Source organism: Pinus tabuliformis, chromosome 1_2 (assembly GCF_031772625.1).
Source record: "Pinus tabuliformis cultivar Carrire ecotype Pingquan chromosome 1_2, CPIR1, whole genome shotgun sequence".
NCBI classification, from domain to species: Eukaryota; Viridiplantae; Streptophyta; class Pinopsida; order Pinales; family Pinaceae; genus Pinus; species Pinus tabuliformis.
The window spans coordinates 149524860-149548313 of record NC_142298.1 but is presented as its reverse complement, the minus strand read 5'-3'; the positions used below and the strand labels follow the sequence as shown (position 1 = coordinate 149548313).

At 41.1% G+C, this 23454-nt stretch overlaps 1 protein-coding gene across 1 annotated transcript; it reads left to right on the top strand.

Moving 5' to 3' along the window:
• Positions 1–6191: 6191 nt before the first annotated feature.
• On the top strand, positions 6192–22717 carry LOC149204953 (transcription factor DIVARICATA-like). Its single transcript, XM_089397253.1, has 3 exons — positions 6192–6364; positions 22301–22351; positions 22450–22717. Exons 1-3 carry the CDS (start codon positions 6192–6194, stop codon positions 22715–22717), a joined length of 492 nt encoding a protein of 163 aa, XP_089253379.1.
• Positions 22718–23454: the final 737 nt, after the last annotated feature.

Here is a 23454-nt window from a genome sequence, read left to right as displayed (position 1 = left end):
GTGTTATGAAATGTTTTCAGTTTTTTATCAGTGTTAGAAGGTATGTTATTGTTGAACCGAGAGGCTTATTCTACAGCCCAATGTGATGTGTAACCATGTCTGTTAGTCATCAAAGTTGAAATTTTGCGTGATGTGTCCATCAGTCATCAAAGAATTTTTTCTCATGTCCACCGAAATATAAATTAAAAAAAAAAAACAAACAAACAAACTATACAAAATATTTAAATAATACCAGTTCATAAAAAAATTGCACATGAAGAAATTGGATCGTTCCGGGTTCAGGTTAGATCTGTATTTAAGATGGATCTATACCATTGACATTTGGATCTTGATCTCGATTCGGAGGGAACCTAAACAACTCACTTTATCAAAATAGTTGCCAATAGTCATCAAGATGGATTTATTTGCGACAAATAAGATTTATTTGGGAGGAATAAAATTTTTTAAGGTGTAAATTTCTTATAGAATGTAAAATCTGAAATAATGCTAGCATCTCAAGAGATGTGATTACTATTTCTTGATTATACATGCATAAAAAAATATACACTCAAAAAAGACCAAAATGTAAAATAGTATGACGACATATATATATATATATATATATATATATATATATATATAATCTTCTTATTATTTTACATTTTGGCCATTTTAATTTTTTTTAGTGATATCATCTCTTGAGATGCTAGCGAATCAATATAATTGAAGCACATTTGTAACAATTGAATAATCGAGGCCTACCGGCGGAAATGGAGCGCGGCGGTTTCAGCTAAAGGTTAGGGTTTCTGTTTCACTGCAGCAAACCGAGACTGTTTTCCTCTCCCGGTATCTTTCCTCGCTCCCCGGTCGCCGATTACCTGCTAGGTCGTGCCTGGGCTCGGTCTCTCCCCTGCGCCCCCGTCTCCATGCCGTTTTCTCTTCTGTCGTTTCCAGATCGCCCTTAACCGTTACAGCCGCTACCGACCTGACCCTATCTTCTCCACGGTTACCTGCAAATCGAGGTGTCCGCCGTTCCGAGGTTTTGTAGCTGGCGATATGGAGGACCAAGATGCTGTCGACTATTCTGAGGACCCGCTGGAAGGAGTCTCCATCTGGCGTATGCCCTACTCCACATCACAAGGTATGCTCCACTCAAATCTCCCGGAAAATTTGGTTTCATTTTCCTCTGGGGAGTCGCCGCGTCACTATCCCGTGATTCTCCCGGATATTCCCCCCACCTGGCCGGCCTTGTCTACGCCTCCTCACTCTCCGGCCACCCTGGGTTTTGTGGCGGGCTGTATCAACCCTAACCCTAGTTCCACCCCTTTTCCTGCTTCGGTGCCCTGGTCTTCCGCTGTTACTCCGTCTTCTGCACTCCCCTTAGCCGCCTCCTCATCTGCCGGTGCTTATTCTGGATGTTTCACCGATATCCCTCCACTCTCTGGACCGCTCACCTCTTCCGGCATCAGCCCCCCACATCCAGCGCTCCTCTCCCCCAGGGTTTTGGCTCCGACCCGGTTTCGAATCCTTCGTCGAGATCTGGTCCCAAAAAGAAGTACCGATGTTTCAAATCCAGGGCGGAGGATATTTTTCTCAGGCTTGAGGAGGACATTCAGTGGGGTGAAATCATGGATTTTGCTGACAGAGTCCTTGTGGGTCGCATCAGAGGCAGGAATTACTCGGCAGCTCGACTAAAGACCTGGGCTACTGAAGTTTGGGGCCATCATCTGGTTGACATCCCCTTCGTGCAAACCTTTGTGAGAGGATGGTTCGCATTAAGGTTCGCTCGTGCCGACCATACAAATTGGGTCCTATCCTTGTTTTGGAATTTCGAACACGCCCCGGTCCTCCTCAAACGATGGACCCCTATGTTCGACCCGGAAACTGAGCAGATTGGGATAGGACTAGTATGGATCAGGCTTCCCGATCTTCCCCTGCAGTATTGGTCTGAAGACATTTTCAGGAGAATTAGAAATGCCATAGGCGTTTTTATGGACTATGACAAGTCGTATCTTCACACAGGCATGATGGCTTATGCGCGCCTTCTCATCAACCTGGACACTAGGGGAGGTCTTCAGGAATACATCACGATTCAGTGGAGGGACTCAACCAGGAAGCAGATCATTGATTATGAAGGGATCCCGTATAGATGCCGTAGATGCCACAAAGTTGGGCATCTTTATCGGGATTTCCCTTTGCTCCGTAAAGGGATGGTACGCGCTCAAGAAGATGCACCGGTTAGGCCTCCCCCTCCACCTGCTCACCCTCCAACAGGGGAGCCCTTGGAAGCACAGATGCAGGTTGATGGATCTCCTCTTTATCCTCCGAGCTCCTTGATTAGGGTCCAAACCCGCTCATCGCCTACCCCCGCTCAAGAAGACTCTGAACCGGCGGGGGACAATATGCCGGGTATGTCTATCACTTCCTCATCTTTCATTTTATCTCCTCTGCATGATCATGATGTCTCTGCATCTGTGCATCGGTATTTCTCACATCCTCCATCTCTTTCTGCTCCTTTTTCGACTTCCATCTCCTCCACTGCTCCTTTACCTCCCTCGCTCATCTGTCCCATCCCACCCCCCTCTCCTGTCTCCTCCCCGTGCCCGCCTACTCTTCCCCCGACTATTGTCGATGCGCTCCCAGCCCCTTCACCCCCTGTCCCCCCCAGATACTCCCTCCATCCCAGATCTAAAGACAGAGGTCCGAATGCTATTGGACTTGACCTTGATTCTGTGCCTGCCTCTCTTAAGCTCTCTTGGGGAAGACCATCTCGCATATCGAAAGCTAGACATACAGCAGATGCTGAAGTTGCCATTGGACGACAGCAAACCATCCTTCGGGCCCTTAGAGCGCAGAAAGACCCTACCTCCCATCCGTCATGAAGATTCTATCCTATAACTGTAGAGGGTTTGCTAGTACACCCAAGAAACTAGCACTCAGGAGATTACTCTCCCTCTCACAATCGGATATAATTTTTCTGCAAGAGACCCTTTGTCTTGCTGATACCCTTATTCCTACTCTTAAGGCCTGGTTACCCAACTAGACCTTTTACGCTCTAGATGCCTCTGGGAGATCTGGCGGCTTGGCTATAGGGATCAATAATAGAGCGCTGAGGATTAAGAATACTTGGGGTGGAAGAGGTTTTATTGGTATAGATGCCTATGTTCTCTCCATGGACTTAGATCTCCGGCTCATCAACGTATATGGCCCATGCTCTGATAGGGCATCCTTCTGGAGTTCCTTACTGGGATCAGTTCTTTTACAAGAAGATAACATCATATTGGGAGGAGACCTAAATTTCACCATGGGATTCTGTGAATCTTGGGGACATGCGGCCCGGGTTGACCCCTTCTCGGAGACTATATCTACTCTGCTGGAAGAGCACCACTGGATAGACACTCCCATGGCAAAACTGCAACATACCTGGTCAAACAATCGATGTGGTGAACAGAGCTTAGCCAGGAGACTTGACAGATTTCTGATTAAAGAATCCCTCCACAATAGAATTGCTCATATTAGGCAATGGGTTGGATCCGGAGGCATTTCGGATCATCGTCCAATCTTTCTGGAGATCTCCGACATATACAACAAAATTAAGAGCCCTTTCAAGTTTAATTCCTCCTGGTTAAAGACCCCTCCTACGCTCAGATGGTCACTGAGTACTGGCTGAGAAACCCTATCAGAGACGGTGAAAACTTTACCGAAGGCTTCACCAGGAAATTATCGGAGCTCAAAAGAATCTCTAAGCTTTGGGCCCATCAGAAGCGTCTCCGTGATGACCACACATTAAGGGAGGCTGAAAGGATAATAGCAACACATGAGGAAGATGAAGGAGGCATCTTCCTTTCTCAGGAAAGAAAGGATCTTTACACTTCCCTCATTGCCAAGCGGTCACAGATCCTGAAAGAAAGAGAAGAAAGTTGGAGGCTGCGACGCAGAGCTATATGGCTCACAGAGGGGGATGACAACACCAAATTCTATCACAATTTTGCCAATGGGAGAAAGGCTATTAACACTATCTGGGAATTAAAGGATGATCAGGAACATATCGTTACATCTCAGAGGCACCTTGCTAAGCTACCGACTGATCATTTCAAAAGCATCTTCAAGGCTCCCCCGTGAGGTCAACATTCTTGAAATTATGAGGGTGGCCGAAAAATTCCCCAGATTTGTCTCACAAGAGGATTATGACGACCTCACTAAGGAAGTGACCATGGAAGAACTAGAAGCGAACATTAAATGGTTTAAGAAAGATAAAAGCCCTGGCCCGGATGGTTGGACCATCGAGTTTTATATCGCTTTTTTTGACATTATGGAAAACGATCTCCTGAAGGTTATCGAACTTTGCAGGCAGAACGGTAGAGTCTCCTCGGCCCTTAAATCTACTTTCATCGCTCTCATCCCAAAAGCTGACCACCCTGCATCTTTCAATGACTTCCGACCCATATCTCTCTGCAATTGTCTATACAAAATCGTTGCTAAAATTATTGCGAACCGTCTGAAGCCTATTTTATCTCGCCACATTTCATTAGAACAATTCGCTTTCCTAAATCATCGTCAGATTCATGAAGCCATAGCTACTGCTCAGGAACTCCTTCATACCCTCCACATTAAAAAACAAAAAGGTATGATACTAAAGGTGGACCTATCCAAAGCCTTTGATAGAGTCAATTGGCTCTACATCAGATTGCTCCTGACACACCTTGGCTTCCCCTTCGACTTCATTAAATGGGTCATGAGTTGTATATCGGAGGTATCATACAGTGTTCTCTTAAACGGGGAGGCCACATCTTTCTTCACATCGAAAAGAGGGCTCAGACAGGGCTGCCCTCTATCCCCTCTCCTATTCCTCCTTGTCATGGAAGGGCTAAGCAGACTTATCATTGCTTCTAGGGATAGGAATCAGATTACTGGCATTAATATCTTGGATAATTTTTTCCTCTCGCATTTATTGTTTGTGGATGATATTCTCATTTTCCTAAATGGAGGCATAGGAGATGTCACTGCTCTCCACAATATTTTTCTTCTATTTCAGCAGGCTACGAGGATGATGGTAAACGATAGTAAATCCACTATCACGACGGTTGGTTGCTCTCGTCATGAATCTGCTTATGCTACACAGCGCTTTCCCTTTACCTCATCTACCCTCGCTGACGGTATCAAATATCTGGGGTACAGGTTAAAACCACTCAGCTACAAAATTGCAGACTAGACATGGCTAATTGCCAAGGTGAGAAAAGACTTCAGGTTTGGTATCACAAATACCTCTCTCGAGCGGGTCGGCTGATTCTCATCAAAGCTGTCATTGAAGCTACGCCTGTCTACTGGATGACTCTAGCTTGGATACCCCGTGGCGTACTAAGCAGAATTCAGAGTATATGTTCCAGATTTCTATGGAATGGACATCACTCAGGGAAGATATTTGCATGGGTGAAATGGGATACCATTGCTAGGCCAAAAAGTTGGGGAGGCTGGGGCATTAAGAGGCTTGATCTCTTTGCAAAAGCATTAGCAGCAAAACTCGGATGGCAACTACTGACCTCTGACAGCCTTTGGTCCCGTGTAGCCCAAGAAAAATACATCATACCATCACATCTCATGGACTGGTTCCGCCAGCAACATGAGCCTGGGCATAATATATCCAACATATGGAAGGCAGTTTTGCGCTCCCTTCCTCTTTTGAGGGATGGTATTACCTAGCGCATCATGAGTGGGCAAGATGTTAGAATCGGGATGGACCCATGGGTAGGGTGTGGCAACATGCACAGACTTTCGGAAGGCCTTATCAGATATCTGCATAGCAAAGGCATCACACATATAAACCAAATTGGAGACAGTGATAACTCCACTTTTCTACAACAGGCTTGGATTTCATCCGACCCTGGAAATTCCTGAACAATGCCAGTTTGAATGGCGCTGCTTTACTGACGCGCTCACCCAAGCACATATCAAACTGACTGAAGGATCGGATGAGCTTATCTGGGCCATTGCTAAGCATGGTTTATACTCTCCTAAAATGGGGTACCTGAAATTAATGGAACCACATAAGCCCCCGAATATTCTCCCACTCTGGAAAAATATATGGAAGCTTCAAGCTGCCCCTCGCTGTCGATTGTTAATGTGGAACATCATTTTTGACAAGATTCCCACCGGGAAAAATCTCTTGAAAAGATCTTTCCACGGACCTTTCAGATGTCATCTCTGTTGTAACGATGAGGAGAGCACGGATCACCTTTTCTTACACTGTTCAGTTACTAAAGATTTCTGGCACAGCATATCATCATATTGTACCTCCCTTAAAGCATGGCAAGGGACGAACATTTTGGAAGCTTGGAGCTTTTGGACACGAGAACACTCAGGGAAACCCATCAACATGCCGCTCCTGGTATGCTGGGCTATCTGGATAGCTCGGAACCAAATTATTTTCAACAATAAGGCTCCCCACTGGCCTTCTATTCTGAGTCATACAATTGCTGACTACAATCTGCTTCCTGAGACAGACTACAACCCCCCAGCCCGCACTATTAATCCCATTACCATTGATAAGTCAAAGCCCTGGGCCTACTTTGATGGATCCGCACAAGAAGAGGGTTGTGGCGGTGGAGCAGTTTTATATATCAATGAGTCACATTGCTATAAGATCCAGATCAAACTTGAAAATGGCACCAACAATTTTGCTGAATTAAGCACAGCAAAACACATCATTCATTTTGCACACCAAAAACATTGCAGACACCTACAATTATTTGGAGACTCACAGATTGTTTGCAATTGGCTGAATTCTGCATCTCATTGTTATGCTTTCTCTTTGAGACATATTCATGACGAATCCAAAAGACTGATATCATCTTTTGAATCTTTTGTCTGTCACCATATTTACAGGGAACAGAATACAGATGCGGACCAACTTTCCAAAGAAGCAGCGCATAGCCAACTAGATCAATGGCTGATCCAGGAGAAGATTGATGGAACTTTCCATCAATACTATCACAGGCCTTTTGTGGACCTTAATAGAAATGGGTCCCAGACCCGCATATAAACAGTCACAGCTATCTTAGTCAATTTTGATACACGTACTCATATTGTATAGTTTTATTTTTAGTAACTGTCTATAATAGTGCTCTTAATGCAGAGCAGGTTTTTGATATAAAAACTGTTGGTTTTTTATCCAGCCAAAGCTTCAAGACTCCCTGCGTGGAGATCCAGATAATTCAAGAATTTTTTTGTATCCAGACTGGCCATTGGCCACATATGAATATGCGACCAGCATCTACAAAATGTAATTTCTTTTTATTAATAGAAATTATGACTTTTTCCTTAAGGGAAAAAAAAAAAAAAAAAAAAAAAAAAAAAAAATCTCTTGAGATGCTAGCCTGATTCTATATATATATATAAGAGAAAAAAATACCAAAATTAAAATACTAAGACTAGTTGTTATAATCCATCAAAGTCACCCAAGACTGGATTATTTTAGCATGTCTCCTCCCCCTAGCACATGGCATAACCACCCCTGTGAGGCTTGATCCTGGGTTGGCATAACCACCCCGTGAGGTTTGACCCTGGGTCATCCTGTTATGCTCGTGAGACTTGACATATATATATATATATATATATATATATATATATATATATATATATATATATTAATCAAACATATTCAAATATTTTATTTAGGATCTATATTGGTCATCTTACCATTATTAATATTGCTTGAATATTACATATTAATTTGCTTGAATATTACATATTAATTTGATATTAAGAATTAAATGAAATTTACATTTACTTTTAAAGTAACAATTGAATTTGTATATGAGATGTCTGAAATTCCACACTAGTCAGTCATTTTTGAATGTCAATGTTTCGAGTTATAAGACTCATTGTCAAGACTTCTTTTTTTACTATGGAAATAATGTATTATGGAGGAGTACGAAGACATCTTCACCTCCCCGGCAGGGGTTCCTCTGCACTGTCAAGTCAAGCACTCCATCGATCTGACACCAAGTGCGCCGCTACCCAATGGACCAATTTATCGGCGCTTCGTTCTGGAGAACGATGAAATCAAGAGGCAGATTCAGGAGCTCCTGCAGAAAGGTCACATTCGTCCGAGTTCATCGCCCTGTGGGAGCCCGATCGTGTTGGTACAGAAGAAGGATGGGACGTGGAGACTCTGTATTGACTATCGGGCGCTGAACAAGATCACTGTCCGTAATAGGTACCCGATCCCGCGGATTGATGACCTCCTAGACCAACTAAAGGGGGCGAAATATTTCAGCAAGATCGATCTGAAGTCAGGATATCACCAGGTACCAATTGAACCCTCTGATGTATGGAAGACTGCCTTCAAATCCAAGGAGGGCCTCTTCGAATGGTTGGTCATGCCTTTCGGATTGACGAATGCTCCTGCAACCTTTATGAGGCTAATGGATGACATCTTGCGGCCATTCACCAACTCCTTTGTAGTAGTATACTTGGATGACATTCTGATCTTCATCCAGAGTTGGGAAGAGCACCTCCACCACATCCGACAGGTTCTCCAAACACTGCGGCAACACAAGCTATGTGCCAATTTGGAGAAATGCACTTTTGGCATGACCCAGGTTCAGTATCTGGGATACATCATTGATGAACAGGGGGTGCATGTCGATCCAGGCAAGATCCAAGTCATTCGGGATTGGCCCTCTCCAACCACTCTAACAGAGCTCCGTAGCTTTCTAGGTCTTGCCAACTTCTACCGCAGGTTTGTGTTGGGGTTTTCTCATATTTCTTGGCCCTTGAGTCAGGTCACCAAGGGAGGGGCGAAAGCAAAATTCTGTTGGTCTGAATCTCAACAGAAGGCATTCATGGAGTTGAAGGATCGCCTCTGCACTGCACCAGTGCTCGCGTTACCAGATCTACAACAACCATTTGAGGTCGAGACAGATGCCTCTGACTATGCTATTGGGGCAGTCCTTACTCAACATGGACATCTAGTGGCATATCACAGTGAAACACTTTCAGACACAGTCTGAAAGTACCCCACTTATGATAAAGAGATGTATTCCATTGTACAGGCCTGCCGACAATGGAAGCATTACATTTTGGGGAAGGAAACGGTCATCCACACAGACCACCGACCCCTGCAGTTCATACAGACCCAAGGGAAATTGCAGAATGATCGCCATCAGAAGTGGTCTACATACCTGCAACAGTTCCACTTGAATATCAAGTATAAGAAGGGCAGCACCAATAATGTTGCAGATTGCCTCAGTCGACCACCGATCATGGCGTTAACCACCGTGCTCAACTCTTGTGGGCACGAGACTTCTGATTGGCCACTTCTCTACAAAAGCGACCCAGAATTCGGCCACACATACCAGACACTCTTGGAGGGTCGGCGTGTTTCAGATTTTCACCTCCAGGATGCCCTATTATGCCACCTCGGTCACCTTTGTGTTCCGTCAAGCGAGCGTGCCAAGATGATTTGGGAAGCACACTATAGTCGGGCTGCTGGGCATTTCGGGGTCGAGAAAACAGTGGCAGTACTGCAAAATTATTTCTATTGGCCGAATCTTCGACAGGATGTTGGGAAGTACATCAGATCATGTACTGCCTGTGCCATTGCCAAACCGACCATTAAGAAGCAAGGCCTCTATACCCCGTTGCCTACCCCTAGTCGACCTTGGGAATCCATCTCCATGGATTACATGTCAGGGCTTCCTTCCACTAAGCATGGAAATGACTGTGTTTTTGTGGTCGTCGACAAGTTCTCGAAGATGGCCATTATGGTGGCCTGCAAGAAGAATATCACAGCAGAAGCCACTGCTAAACTCTTCTTTGAACGAGTGTGGGTGCACTTTGGGATCCCACAGTCTATCATCTCAGATCGGGACAGTCGGTTTCTCAGCACATTTTGGTCCAGTCTCTGGTCAATACTGGACACCAAACTCACGAAGTCCACAGCCTTCCATCCTCAAACTGATGGCCAGACAGAGGTTGTCAATAGGATGATTGTGCACATTCTGCGCATGTATAACTCAAAGCATCCACGCACATGGGACGAGAGCCTCCCCTATGTTCAGCACAGCTACAACCGAGCTCTTCACAGCTCCACTGGCCATAGCCCTTTTCAGGTGGGTTTGGGATTCCAGCCACTATGCCCCATTGATGTGGCCATGCCACTTGCAGCTACTCACATGAATTCAGCTCATGTCCAGTCCGAAACAGATAAGGCCACCAGCTTCATTGAGCGCATCCAACATATTCGCCAGCAGGTCCATGACATTCTTGAGAAATCAAATGCCAAGTACAAGCAGCGACATGATCAACATCGGGTGCCACACAAGTTTCAGGTGGGCGACAAAGTCTGGTTGCATTTGCAAAAGGAACACCTTACTGGAGCCTGTCGGAAATTGAGACCACTCCGATATGGTCCTTACACCATTACTAAGGCTATGGGAGACAATGCATTTGAGCTCAGCATTCCCCCATTCCTTGGCCTGCACCCAGTGTTCAATGTGGACCGCCTTCGGCCATACTTTCCACCATTGCTAGACACATCCGACATTGCAGAACAGCTCAAACCCACAGAATTAAATCCAGATTGCATGGAACAAGCTGCAACTGATCGGATCATGGACACACAGATCAAGAACACTCGCCGACAGAATATCCAACTATATCGAGTTGTCAAAGCAGGCCAACTCCTTCAGCAGGGCAAGTGACTCACCAGGGAACAGGTTTAGCAAAAGTTTCCTCATCTCATGGAGGAGCTCAACGCAATGGGGACCATTGCTTCCTAAGGGGGGAGGAATGATCCAGGTGGATATTGGTGGCCACCTGCCAAGTCCACCTGGACCCCCACCATTGTCTTTCTCAGCATTTTCAGTTTCCTTAATTATAGCACAACTTACTATTTTTAGCAGTTTTTCGGGTCCTGAACTTCCGGAGCCGTTTTGAGGCCCTAAACGATGTTTTTTGGGGAATCCGGGGGCAACATATCTATGTTGCCCATTCCAACAATGATAGTGCTCGGATAGATCTTTCTAATGAGCTATTGTACGCGTCAAACGGAGATCATATGCCAAAGTTACGACCCCGGGAAGTTGATGTACCAATTTACCCCCAAACGGGGCCCACAGTTTGGCGTTTCATCTCCTAGGGTTAGGTTTTGGAATGTTAAGGGTTTTCCATTGTTTCTCAACAATAAATAGGCCTTCGAGCCTCATTGTAACACAGTTCAGAGGCATGTAGCCATCACATCTCTTCTCAGAGATAAGCTACCATCGCCCTAGCTGGTTTATTTGCATTTCTGATTGTAAGCATATTTCAGTATTTTCCATTAATGAAATGAAGTATTATTTCCGCTGCATCTTTGTGTATATGGTTATCTCTGTAATTTGTTGCGTTCCTGTTTAAATCCGGATCACACAATATCCAGTTTTTATTAAGGAAACCCTTCTTTTTCATCCTGTCTCTCTTCCTATGAAAAACGTGGGATTGGGGCTTAAGCTATTTGCAGCGGTTTTGTTTTGTATGACTCTAGCACTGATCAAGGTGACATACATTGCAATTACCAATTATTTCGCATTGAACTGTTGTCTACCCTATTTAGAAAGTGAGAAGGTTGCGTTGTTTGTGGACAACATTCTGCATAGTCCCTCGTTCTGGCTATATGCAATAAGGCAAGGATCCAGGGCTTTAGTCGTTGGGGCATTCACTCCCTGCTGAGATTCACTTGAAATAGGGCTAATGTAGGGATTTGTTTCGTTGGCAAAGTTTTGTATGGTGTTTGTTTTTGTGTGGAATGGTTCAACGCATTGATTAATGGCCCAGATTTGATAAGTGTTTACTGGTTAGACCCTCAGTAATCTGAGGTGTAGAATGGCCAAAAGCTATTTTTGGTCCCTTGTTAGTTTGGCTTGTAGGATTCGCGTTAGACTGTTTGGTCCTTAATTAGTAAAAAAAAACTTCGCATAGATACAGTTCTAACTTCATTAAGACAAGTTTGGTAACTTAGAGAAGTTTTGGCTTCATGAAGACAAGTTTGGTAACTTTGTTCAATTCCATCTATTGGGGGCAAGGGTTGAATGTTTTATGCAACTTTTTACACAAAGCACAACTTGCTCCAAGGTTGATTTTTACAGTTATATCCATAGAGGTAGTGATATTTCAAGAAAATCAAACGAAATAGGACATTTATAGTTTCTGGTTAAGTTCACATTGAAGTCTTTGCGCTGGTGGCAGAGGACAACTAGACTCTGGCACAACTAGGTTCCTCTAGAAATAACTGCTTGTATATGTAGTAGTGCCAAATAGAATAAAATGAAACAAGATGTATGGTGTATCGCTTTGTTAGGCTTCATATAGCCATAGCCTACCAGCCATAAGCTTCCCAATTCTCACTCATCTAAGAAAAGATCGCCATTTCCTGAGGAGTATAATCAAATTGACCCATTTGCAGTGATGCTCATCGGTATTTTGCCAACTAAGAAATGCTCGGATTGCTATTTCTGTTGCTCAGATTTCAATTTGAACGATCTGGGGCGAATCATATTGCTCACAAACCTCATAACTCCCCATCTTCAAATCCTAATTTGAAAATGGTGAGACTGTAGATCTGCATTGTTAACATTAGACCTGCGAGATGCAGAGCAAAAGCCTGCCAGAAAAACTGGATGTGCGAGGAAAGATAGTGTGGTTATCATGAAACATCTGGAAACCATTGTTGAAAGGGTGACCATACTATCATGGCCTGCTTTAACAAAGTTTAGAATTGCATCTCACACTTTTTTTGTCTTTTTTAAATGTATACTTCTAGATTCTCCTCAAAAAAATAATATTGATAGCAGATCAAATTTTACCTTACCTTTATATGCATTCATGATATTTATGGGGTTTTGTATGATGGAATAAGAAAAAATAGTCCAAAAATGATATCTGAATCAATATGGATAGACACAACCAAATTTGAGACTAGACCAGGATCTGAGTTTTGCAAGAAATTGAATTGTAGAGTGTGGGAAGGGCACTGAGAAAAAATATCCTATCATTGTAGTCTCCTAGGGACTGTTCTAGTTTTGTAGGGCATTCAAAGCCTTCCTATAGGCAACTAGCTCCTATTTGGATATGGAAATATTGAGGTTTGTTTGAGTCATATAATTTCTGTGGACTTGGTCAAAGTTGAAGAACAACACTTGAATCAGTGCTCAAATTGCCAAATTCTTCCAGAATATGCATGGAATTGGATTAACTGTAGGTGGATTATATGCATACTTGAAGTCCCATCCAAGCCTACCACTATATTGATAAAGATTACATATGTGTCATGTCACCTAAAGAAGTTTTGTTAAGTATGAGAAGTAGAATTTAAATCAATACTCAGTGGAACTCTCTTCAAAACAATCATTGAATACTTGTAATGTAAGAGCAGTCCAACAGTGGAGAAATTCATCATCTGTTACATGAATTCCTATTTCAGCAAGTATGAACCTCTTACAGCATGAGAAGAATTAGGAAGGGTATCTCTTCATCCTACAACAGGGCCTCATGGTCACATGTTGCTTAAAAGACAGAGTAAAGGTTTCTTCATCAGCAAATAAAGGTTCATCATTTCATATCGGTCTCAAAATTGTAGAGTGTGGGAAGGGCACTGATAAAAAATATCCTATCATTGTAGTCTCCTAGGGACTGTTCTAGTTTTGTAGGGCATTCAAGGCCTTGCTATAGGCAACTAGCTCCTATTTGGATCTGGCAATATTGAGGTTTGTTTGAGTCGTATAATTTCTGTGGACTTGGTCAAAGTTGAAGAACAACACTTGAATCAGTGCTCAAATTGCCAAATTCTTCCAGAATATGCATGGAATTGGATTAACTGTAGGTGGCTTATACGCATACTTGAAGTCCCAACCAAGCCTACCACTAGATTGATAAAGATTACATATGTGTCATGTCACCTAAAGAAGTTCTGTTAAGTATGAGAAGTAGACTTTAAATCAATACTCAGTGGAACTCTCTTTAAAACAATCATTGAATACTTGTATTGTAAGAGCAGTCCAACAGTGGATAAATTCATCATCTGTTACATGAATTCCTATTTCAGCAAGTATGAACCTCTTACAGCAGGAGAAGAATTAGGAAGGGTATCCCTTCATCCTACAGTAGGGCCTCATGGTCACACGTTGCTTAAAAGACAGAGTAAAGGTTTCTTCATCAGCAAATAAAGGTTCATCATTTCATATCGGTCTCAAAATTGTAGAGTGTGGGAAGGGCACTGATAAAAATATCCTATCATTGTAGTCTCCTAGCATTATGCACACCCTCTATATTCTATTTACAATCCCAATCAAATTCTACATATGATATTTTTAATTACAGTGGGAAGTGTTATATACCTAGGGGGGATAATATGGGGTACCAAGGGAGGTACCCAAGGTAATAATGTAATAATGGGATGGGCCATAGTAATAAATAAGGTGGTTAACCCATGTCATGTAAGGGACCACAAGTAGTTAATAATGGGCCCATGGTATTAGTTGATGGTATGAAGAAACCATGGTAACGATGCATGGTATTGTAGGTATGAGGCCTATATAGAGGCTAGAGACTCCACATGGAGAGATATGAAGTGAAGAATTATTGTATGAACAGGCATATGGCTTGTGGAGTGTTCTCCTTCCTTAAGGAGTGAATGTATGGTGTTGCCCTACCCTAAGGGTTTTGACAATAAAGTGAATCATTTCTATCTATTTTGATCTTGTTCTTTATTGGGTATATTGGTATTCTCTTATATTTTTGGATCAGATCTACAACAAGTGGTATCGGAGCTATCAGATCTGGCTTCTTCTTTTTTTTTCTTCTTTTTTTTTTTTTTTTTTTTTTTTTTTTGTGCAAGGTTTCGGGGGCGGCGACTTTGCAGGTCAGATTTGTACGTTTGCGTGCAAGATCTGTAAAATATAATTACAGATCTGGATTCTTTGTGCAAAAATAGTCAAATTCAAAAAAAAAAATCAGTTGAATCGGAGTCCGGATGAAGGAGATATAACTGATTTAAAAATCAGTGGGGTTGCAGACAATTTTCAGGACAGCGAGTTTGCGGCGCAGATCTAGAATTTTTGGTGCTAGAGCTGCAAGATCTAATTGTAGATCTGGAATCTTTGTGAAAAAACACATGATTTCAAAAAAAAAATCAGTCGAATCGGAGTCCGGATGAGGGAGATATCGCTGAATTAAAATCAGCTCTTTTTGCAGAAATTTTGGGTGACGGCGAGATAGTAGCAGTGCAGATCTGAAATTTCAAGTGCCTGGATCAAGATTTCTACCACATGGGAAGATGCAGAGTGGTTGTTCCATTTCTAAAAACAGGTTATAATAGAGATTCTGAGCAATATTGACGGATCTGTGACCATTTCAATTTTTCACCAATATTTTTGTGATGGCGGGCCTAGATCGGAGTTCGAGGGACTTGTATAAATTTGACGGTTCTCACACGTCAACATGGCTAGCACAAATGGAGCAGTATTTCAGATTGAATCATATCCTAGATGATTGGACTAAGCTTATGGAGGGGACCAGGTACTTGGACAATCAACGATGGCAATGGGCGGAATGGCATCAGCGTTGCAATGGACCTTTTCAGAATTGGGATGCCTTCAAAAAAGCTCTTATAGAGTGCTTTGACCGTAAATCAAATCTTGTGGATAAGCACACACAGACAGACACACAGCCTAGCAAAGCTTTTATTTTTACAGGAAAGAAGGAAACCAAGGAACCAAAAGGGTTATTTTTGGCTGGTATCTCTGTATTGCAGGTTCATGGATTGATTCAGAAGGAGAAAATCATTGTGTCTATCAATCCGAGTTGCAAACAAAATCTTATAAATGTCAACTTGGCAAAGAAATTGCAAGTCCCAGCAAAACAAATTGAACATACAGAGGTTGATGATAAGGATGTTCAAATCTATAAGGATTTGAAGCTTTCTATGGATAAGTATGTGTTTCATGGTGATTTTTATGCTTCAGATATGGATAACATGGATGTTGTTTTGGGATACCCTTGGATGGAATCCGTGGGTACTATCAATATTAATGTGCAGAAGAAATTCTTGAAGCTATGGTATAAAAAGAAGAAAATTACATTACAGAATATTTCCATCCATAAACAGGTAGAGCACATGGAGGCTGAAGCAGAAGATGTTAAAGGGACTAACATATCAGATGATGAGCAGTTGATGGTCGACAATCAAACACAAACAGAGGCTGAAGCAGAACAGGTTACAGGTGCTGACACATCTGACGAGGGTTCAGTGGTTGAAGTCATATTAGAAAAGAAGCCACGACAACGGGCACCACAGCAGGGTGAATTAAAGAAAAAGACTCCGTGGGTTAAAACTTCAACATATCATCACCCACATCACCCCGCAAGAAAACAACCAACAAGATGGCAACCAACTAGCCACAAGGACAACAACCCCTGTATGATGGATAGCAAGGAGCCTAGATCCACCTACTACACATCAACACAGAAGAGTTGCCATGGTCAACTTCCATCTCAAACGAGCGAAGCACCAGCGAGATCGAGGGTTCACCTTTCTCTTGGATGGCTAGATGCACGTGCATGGTATCAGTGGACTACTCTTTTGAGTAGATCTTATTATTTGTGTTCTTCCCATGTTTCGGGGACGAAACATGCTTAGGCGGGTGGAATGTTATATACCTAGGGGGGATAATATGGGGTACCAAGGGAGGTACCCAAGGTAATAATGTAATAATGGGATGGGCCATAGTAATAAATAAGGTGGTTAACCCATGTCATGTAAGGGACCACAAGTAGTTAATAATGGGCCCATGGTATTAGTTGATGGTATGAGGAAACCATGGTAATGATGCATGGTATTGTATGTATGAGGCCTATATAGAGGCTAGAGACTCCACATGGAGAGATATGAAGTGAAGAATTATTGTATGAACAAGCATATGGCTTGTGGAGTGTTCTCCTTCCTTAAGGAGTGAATGTATGGTGTTGCCCTACCCTAAGGGTTTTGACAATAAAGTGAATCATTTCTATCTATTTTGATCTTGTTCTTTATTGGGTATATTGGTATTCTCTTATATTTTTGGATCAGATCTACAACAGGAAGAGACAAAATTGTGAAGCTCTCCTCCTTACATGAATGCATGTAATAATGATTTAATGATGGTAGCATCTAATAAGCATCCATGTGAATCCAAACCATTATATACAAATATGCAAAGTTTTTCAAGTATATAGCAAAGGTGCATATAACCAATATAACACTAAGTGCAATCCAATCTGAACCAGAATACAACAACAAAGAGGCTTTGAATGGCCTCTAGAGTCCAAAAATAAAAATAGTATTAATTAATAAATATTAAATATAGTATATACTCTAGACTCTACAATCTAATCATAAGAGAGAATCATCTGAATTCTCATCATCTACATCTTCAACATGACTATATAGTAACTAACACCTCCTAACAGCAGGAAAAGCATTTTCATAACAGTCCAAGAAATTATGAAAATCAACCCTTGAATCACCTCCAAACTAGCCCAGGAAATTCTAAAATAAACCCTACAATCAGGTCCAAATCAACCCAAGAAACTTGGCTCAAAAACTCTCCAAATCAGCCCAACAAATTCTTCAAAACAACCCTTCAAGGGTTCAAAAAACACTCCAAATCAACCCAAGGCTCAACTCAAAAATTCCAAATTCCTCAATGAATTGTATGATTGAAATGGAGGGTGGGGACCTCTTTAAATAGCATTAGCAGGGACCTAGGGTTAGGTTTAGTGTAGTCAATCACCACTTGGAATCAATCATTGGCTTCTCTACTAGTCTCAATACCATCTAACCGACATCATTCTTTAGGATGAATTTGTAGTCCTCTGCCATGGTATCCTACCATACTCTCTCACCTACTACTGCCTCAAAACTAAAAGGCTCTACATTAATAATGGAAGATACCAAGCACCAGAATTAGGAAACTTCTTAGTAGGATGACTAATTTCTCATCTGGCAACTCCCAAGTCTTATTCCATTGAGGATCTTCTGGTAGCAGGCCTAGCAAAACATTCCTTCCTCCTAAAAGGAAGGCTATCTTGAAGACTCCTGTAACTCAAGGCTCTCGCACAAGAAAAGCCCGCTTCAATAGCCCTTTCTTTCTCAGCCACAATGGCTTACTAGTGTCTACAAGCCCCCTTGACATGAGTGCCATTCAGGGATATCCCCATAAATTACATGACAAGTATGAAGAATGGTTTCCCATGTTCACTGGAAATGATGTAGCTACATCTAGACAATGCATATAAGTATACTGTCACAAGTCTCATTGTAATCATCATTCTTATCATCCTATCAATTCTTCATTATTCAATACATATTCGTATATATTTGTAGAAATCTTCCATAAATTACAATAATAGGAATTCTGTACAGATTTCCTTGCCAGTTTGTGTCAAAATTTGGAGAGAAGAATAGTTTGAGGGACTACAGAGAAAAAAATGTGATTCCATTCATTGGGTTGTGCAAGCTGACAGGGAAAAAGGGCCATGGATTGGGACCATTGTAGTTGTAACTATTATCTGTGAACCTAGGAATTGGATTGTGAGAAGAGAATTATAGCTAGCCACACTAAAAGTTCACTCTTGTGGATCCGTAGCCTCAGCTTGGAGCTGGCTTCTGTTGCAAAGGGAATTGGTGCAGTAGGGAGCCTATGGTTTAGTGGAACATCCTTCTTCTATGGCCACTTGGTGGACAGTTTCCAACTAGGTAAATCTTCATGAATGTCTCTGCGAATTGTAAAAGTTCACTCTTGTGGATTCGTAGCCTCAGCTTGAAGCTGGCTTCTATTGCAAAGGGAATTGGTGCAGTAGGGAGACTATGGTTTAGTGGAACATCCTTTTTCTATGGCCACTTGGTGGACAATTTCCAGCTAGGTAAATCTTCATGAATGTATCTGCGAATTGTGATGATTAATGTTGTTTATGTTATGGATTTTTATTTTCTGGTTTATTAAGTCTTGTTTGCATGTGTAAGGCCACATACATAATCTATGATGCCATTGTGACTTATTGATTAAATATTCTTTCATAAGTATATATTCTCATGTCTTCTTGTGTTAACTAATTAATAGCAGGACAGTGAGGAATGATATCAGAGAAACAATTTTGGAGTGAAATTGGTGGTTTCAAGAAGTACTCGATATCCTCAACAAAGCACAGAGTGTATTGGTTACATTACAGATAAATTTCTCTCATTTCTCTGTTTATCTCAATGAGTGGAATCCAGCCAATCAAATAGGGATCTTTACTCTATCTTCATGGATGCTCTAAAAAAGGCTCACCTAAAACGTAACTTTATAAACTCAATTATTTGTTATTATTGTTTACTTACCTAAAATCATGTTTCTAATAATAGTTCTTAAATGTATAATTATTAGTGCTATCGCTCTGAATAGAGGGCATGCTCCTCCATCTGCAATTGTTGATTCTATAATGACAGATAGATTTGTTTACAATCATATCTTCTCTTTAAGAATTAAATAGCAATTATATATCCTAGTTGCTCCATGGTCTTGCAGCCTGATTGCTTCATTACCTTTGAAACAGATTGCATATCCTGAATCTCACGTTTTATGCAAACTGCTCTATCTTCCCTGTATGAAATACTCTATAAATTAAAATTTGACCAACATAACTATATTGAATCACTTTGAAGTCATTAAATGTTAGTATTTGCAATGTCTGGTTGCTCAGCATGGCCATTTTGGCAATTTAGAATTACTCTAGTTCATCCATTATCCGTCTTTATGGTGGTCAATATCCATTTCATTTGCAGGTATCTATGAAAAATTTGCAAGTCTCTTTGCCAGTGCAGTCCAGGACATGCGAGTCGGAAATGGTTTGGAGGAAGGTGTTATTCAGGTGATCTAGGAGTTCCCTTTTTTTTCCTTCAATATCTGTTCAGAAGGGATAACTTCGATTTCTAAATGTCATGATCCAACACAAACAAGCCTGATGAAACATGTCAATATTTAGTTTCTAATAAAAGATCCCATATTGATTTTACAGTTGCACGTTCAGCTCTATTTGATTTTCGATTGTCAAACCATTGATCCCTATTCTGTTTACAGTGTACACCAATGCATGTGAAAAAGCATTAAATTTGGTCGATTTCTGAGTTGATTGCTACTTTTGTAGCTGCTGCCTATCCATGAAGACATGGCTTTAGAAGAGCATCCTCATAGGCAAAGTTTATAAATTCTGTTAGAACCAATGTCATCTCTGGGCCTAAGCCATGTCAAATTCATGACAATGCAGAGATGTCTATGATTTCCCCGGGACTCATTATTCTGGGGAAGATGGATTCATTTGGATTCAGAATGAATCCAACATAAATACATTTTTGGGTACTCCAGAATATAAAAAAAAATGATGAAAAAAGCTCATGTTGGAGATATAACATATTGCTAGCAAGAAATTCACTACAATGGATTTCATTATATTCAATTTATTACAAAATGCTAGAGTTGTTTCCTCAAGACCATGGAAACTGCCACAGTATTGAATAATACTTCCCTCGTGCTTCCAGAGCATCATTTCATGTAATGATGCTTATACAAAAGCTAAATTAATCTATCACAACTTTATCGCTTGTTGTACAACTGGAAGTTGGAAAACCATGGACTAGATAAAATACAAGCCTTCAGCCATGACCATCACTTCCATGATGCGTTTTACAACAAAAAAATATTTGTATAGATAAACATTGTGTGCTTGGCAAAAGACCACATTTTGTGCTTGGATGAGAATTGCATGCTCGGAAAAAGACCACATTGTGTGATTGGCTGAGAATTTATGTCTTCCACATTGAGGTTCAATGCATGGACAATCCTGGTTGGAAGCAGAATTGTAGAACAACCTGAAAAAAAAGAGCATCAACGTTAAAATTTTGAAAATTAATCAACACCATCATTATCCTAGCAGACCATAAACTATATGTGACCAAGAACATCAACACGCATATATACATGAGCACACAAGATCAAAATAAACACTTTCACTGAACACACAACTAAAAAATAACAACCGACGTTGATTTGGGCAATAGGACAGTTAACACTTTATCACAAGCATAAAAGGACAAAACATCATTCAGTGAACATCGACAAATCATGAAGAGGGCATGTTCAAAATAACATAACAATCTACTACGCTATCATATACTATTCCATGAAGGCAAAATCAATTGATGAAGTCATGAAAATCCAACGAGTTCAATTGGAAAACATTGTCTGTTCTGCCAAATATGGAGATAATTATCCTGCAAACTGTCTCTTTCAGTCTTGCAATTTTCTGCATTGTCTGTAATGAGTTACCTACCATATGGTTGCATTGTAGATTCTATCTTAATAACAATTTTGAATTTTTCTGGAGTATTCCTCTTTGTATTTTGTTCACAATTTGAATTGGATCATGCCTCTGATGCTACGAATGCTTAAAAGTTGCATGAACGTTTCTGAATTTATGTAAGTCTGTCAAAATCTTGGTTTGTATTGATGAGTCATTGGGTTGTTGTATGTGCATCAATATGTATTCTTTCATGCATATATATTCGAGTGAGCTGTGAGATTGATTCATGCTAGGCAAAAGCTGTTCGTTAACCGAACTTTAGAATCCCCTCAGATGCTTCAGGACAGTAAATCCTTTTTATTGATCCTGAAATTGCTTTGACACCTATTTATCTGTTGGCCATTCTTTGTTGAGATAGGAAATGCCCCTTTATTGAGTAAATAATTGAGCTAGTTTAGACATGCAAAGTCAGATATATAAACTTCAGTACCAATTTGTGTTCAAAAGCAGGCTCTGCTTAAATAAATTTGGGATTATATTTTATATGCAACATTATCAAAGCTGACCAATTGGCACAAACTCAATCTTAACTTCATTGCAACCTTGAATTTATTCTTTTCTTCTGGACAAAGCAGGATCAGCATAATGTTTGGTGGGTGGCTTTTCTTGTTTCTTGTCTTGAGTTTCAATATCCGTTGCATTGGTGCAACCTGCTATGTATTTTCTATGTTGTCTTCGTAAGGTAGGTTTGTTCTATTGATGTTGCGGGAACTATTGGTCACTCCTCCAATCTTGAGGAGTTTCTATGGGCATAAGCAATATATGCTCCAGTGATGATGACAGACTCTACTGAATATGGGCACTGTCATCTATAGACAGATGCAGGATGCCTGCTTAGGCACTGTTTATGGCAGACAGTAATCCACATGTTTATTTGTTCTTTTTCTTGAACACTTGCTGTAAAATGTAGTAAAGATCTGTTAAAAGTGCAGTTGAGTGCCATAATAATAGGAATGGAAAGGTCTGTCATAAAAGTTTTAGGATAGGGAAGGAGGTCATAGAGTATGCCTGGTTGAACTTTTTAACTGAGTTATGCACATCATGTTCTTGCTGAAGCAGGTTATTTCTGCTTGGACTGGACAAGTTTCGTAAAAGTGACTGGCGTAGCATCTCCAGAAATTGCGTTATATCTAGGACTCCTACCCAGGTGGCTAGTCATGCTCAGAAATATTATAACCGTCTGAACTCTGCAAACAAAGACAGAAGATGGTCTAGTATTCATGATATCACTAGCATGAACGATGGAGACACATCAACACCACAGGGACCTATCACAGATACAACCTTTCTGCCATGGAAGCAAAATGATAAGGATGACTACGCTTAAATTTGAAATGGCAAACCTACAAACTTCCTGAACTGTATTACAATACTCAGTTTCGTTGTTTCTAAAAGACAAAGAAAATTATCAAATGAAATTGACATTTCAGTGCACCGTGTACCAATCAGTCAATATTGAATATACATAACTTGTTCATGAAGTTTGAGGTTATTGACCTTAGGTTGACAGCTTCTTGATTTCTAAAACTGCACCAGATTTGAAGGAAAATCAAGGCCATTGCCTCCAATTCTATCAATCAATATCTGACACAGAGATATAGTGAATTTCATCTCAAACACTCTTTTGTACAGAAGAACATCTTGAACTCTTTCACCTCTAAAACACATGGTCCTTAATGCCCATAATAAACAAGTTTGCCGGCATATACAAATTTGTTGACAGAGCAGTGCTGCTTCCTACATTACACGATAAGGGAACATAAAGAGCACACTTACATGTACAAGTTAGATTCAGTCCCTCGCTTTTAAGTTTTGAGCAATTGCATTCTTTCTATTGATGCATTGTTGGTTGAGAAATGGCATATGCAACTGGCACAACATTCATGGGAGTACCAGGAACTATTGATCCTGGAAAAAGTCCACTTGAAACATAAGGAACATGTCCAGGAGGAATCATGATGGGAGTACCAACAACAGAACTAGCAGGCCCAGCAATAGGTTGACCCACAGGAGGTCCATATGCGATCTTTAATAATCTGGTTTAGCGACGTGACCTGTGCAGGA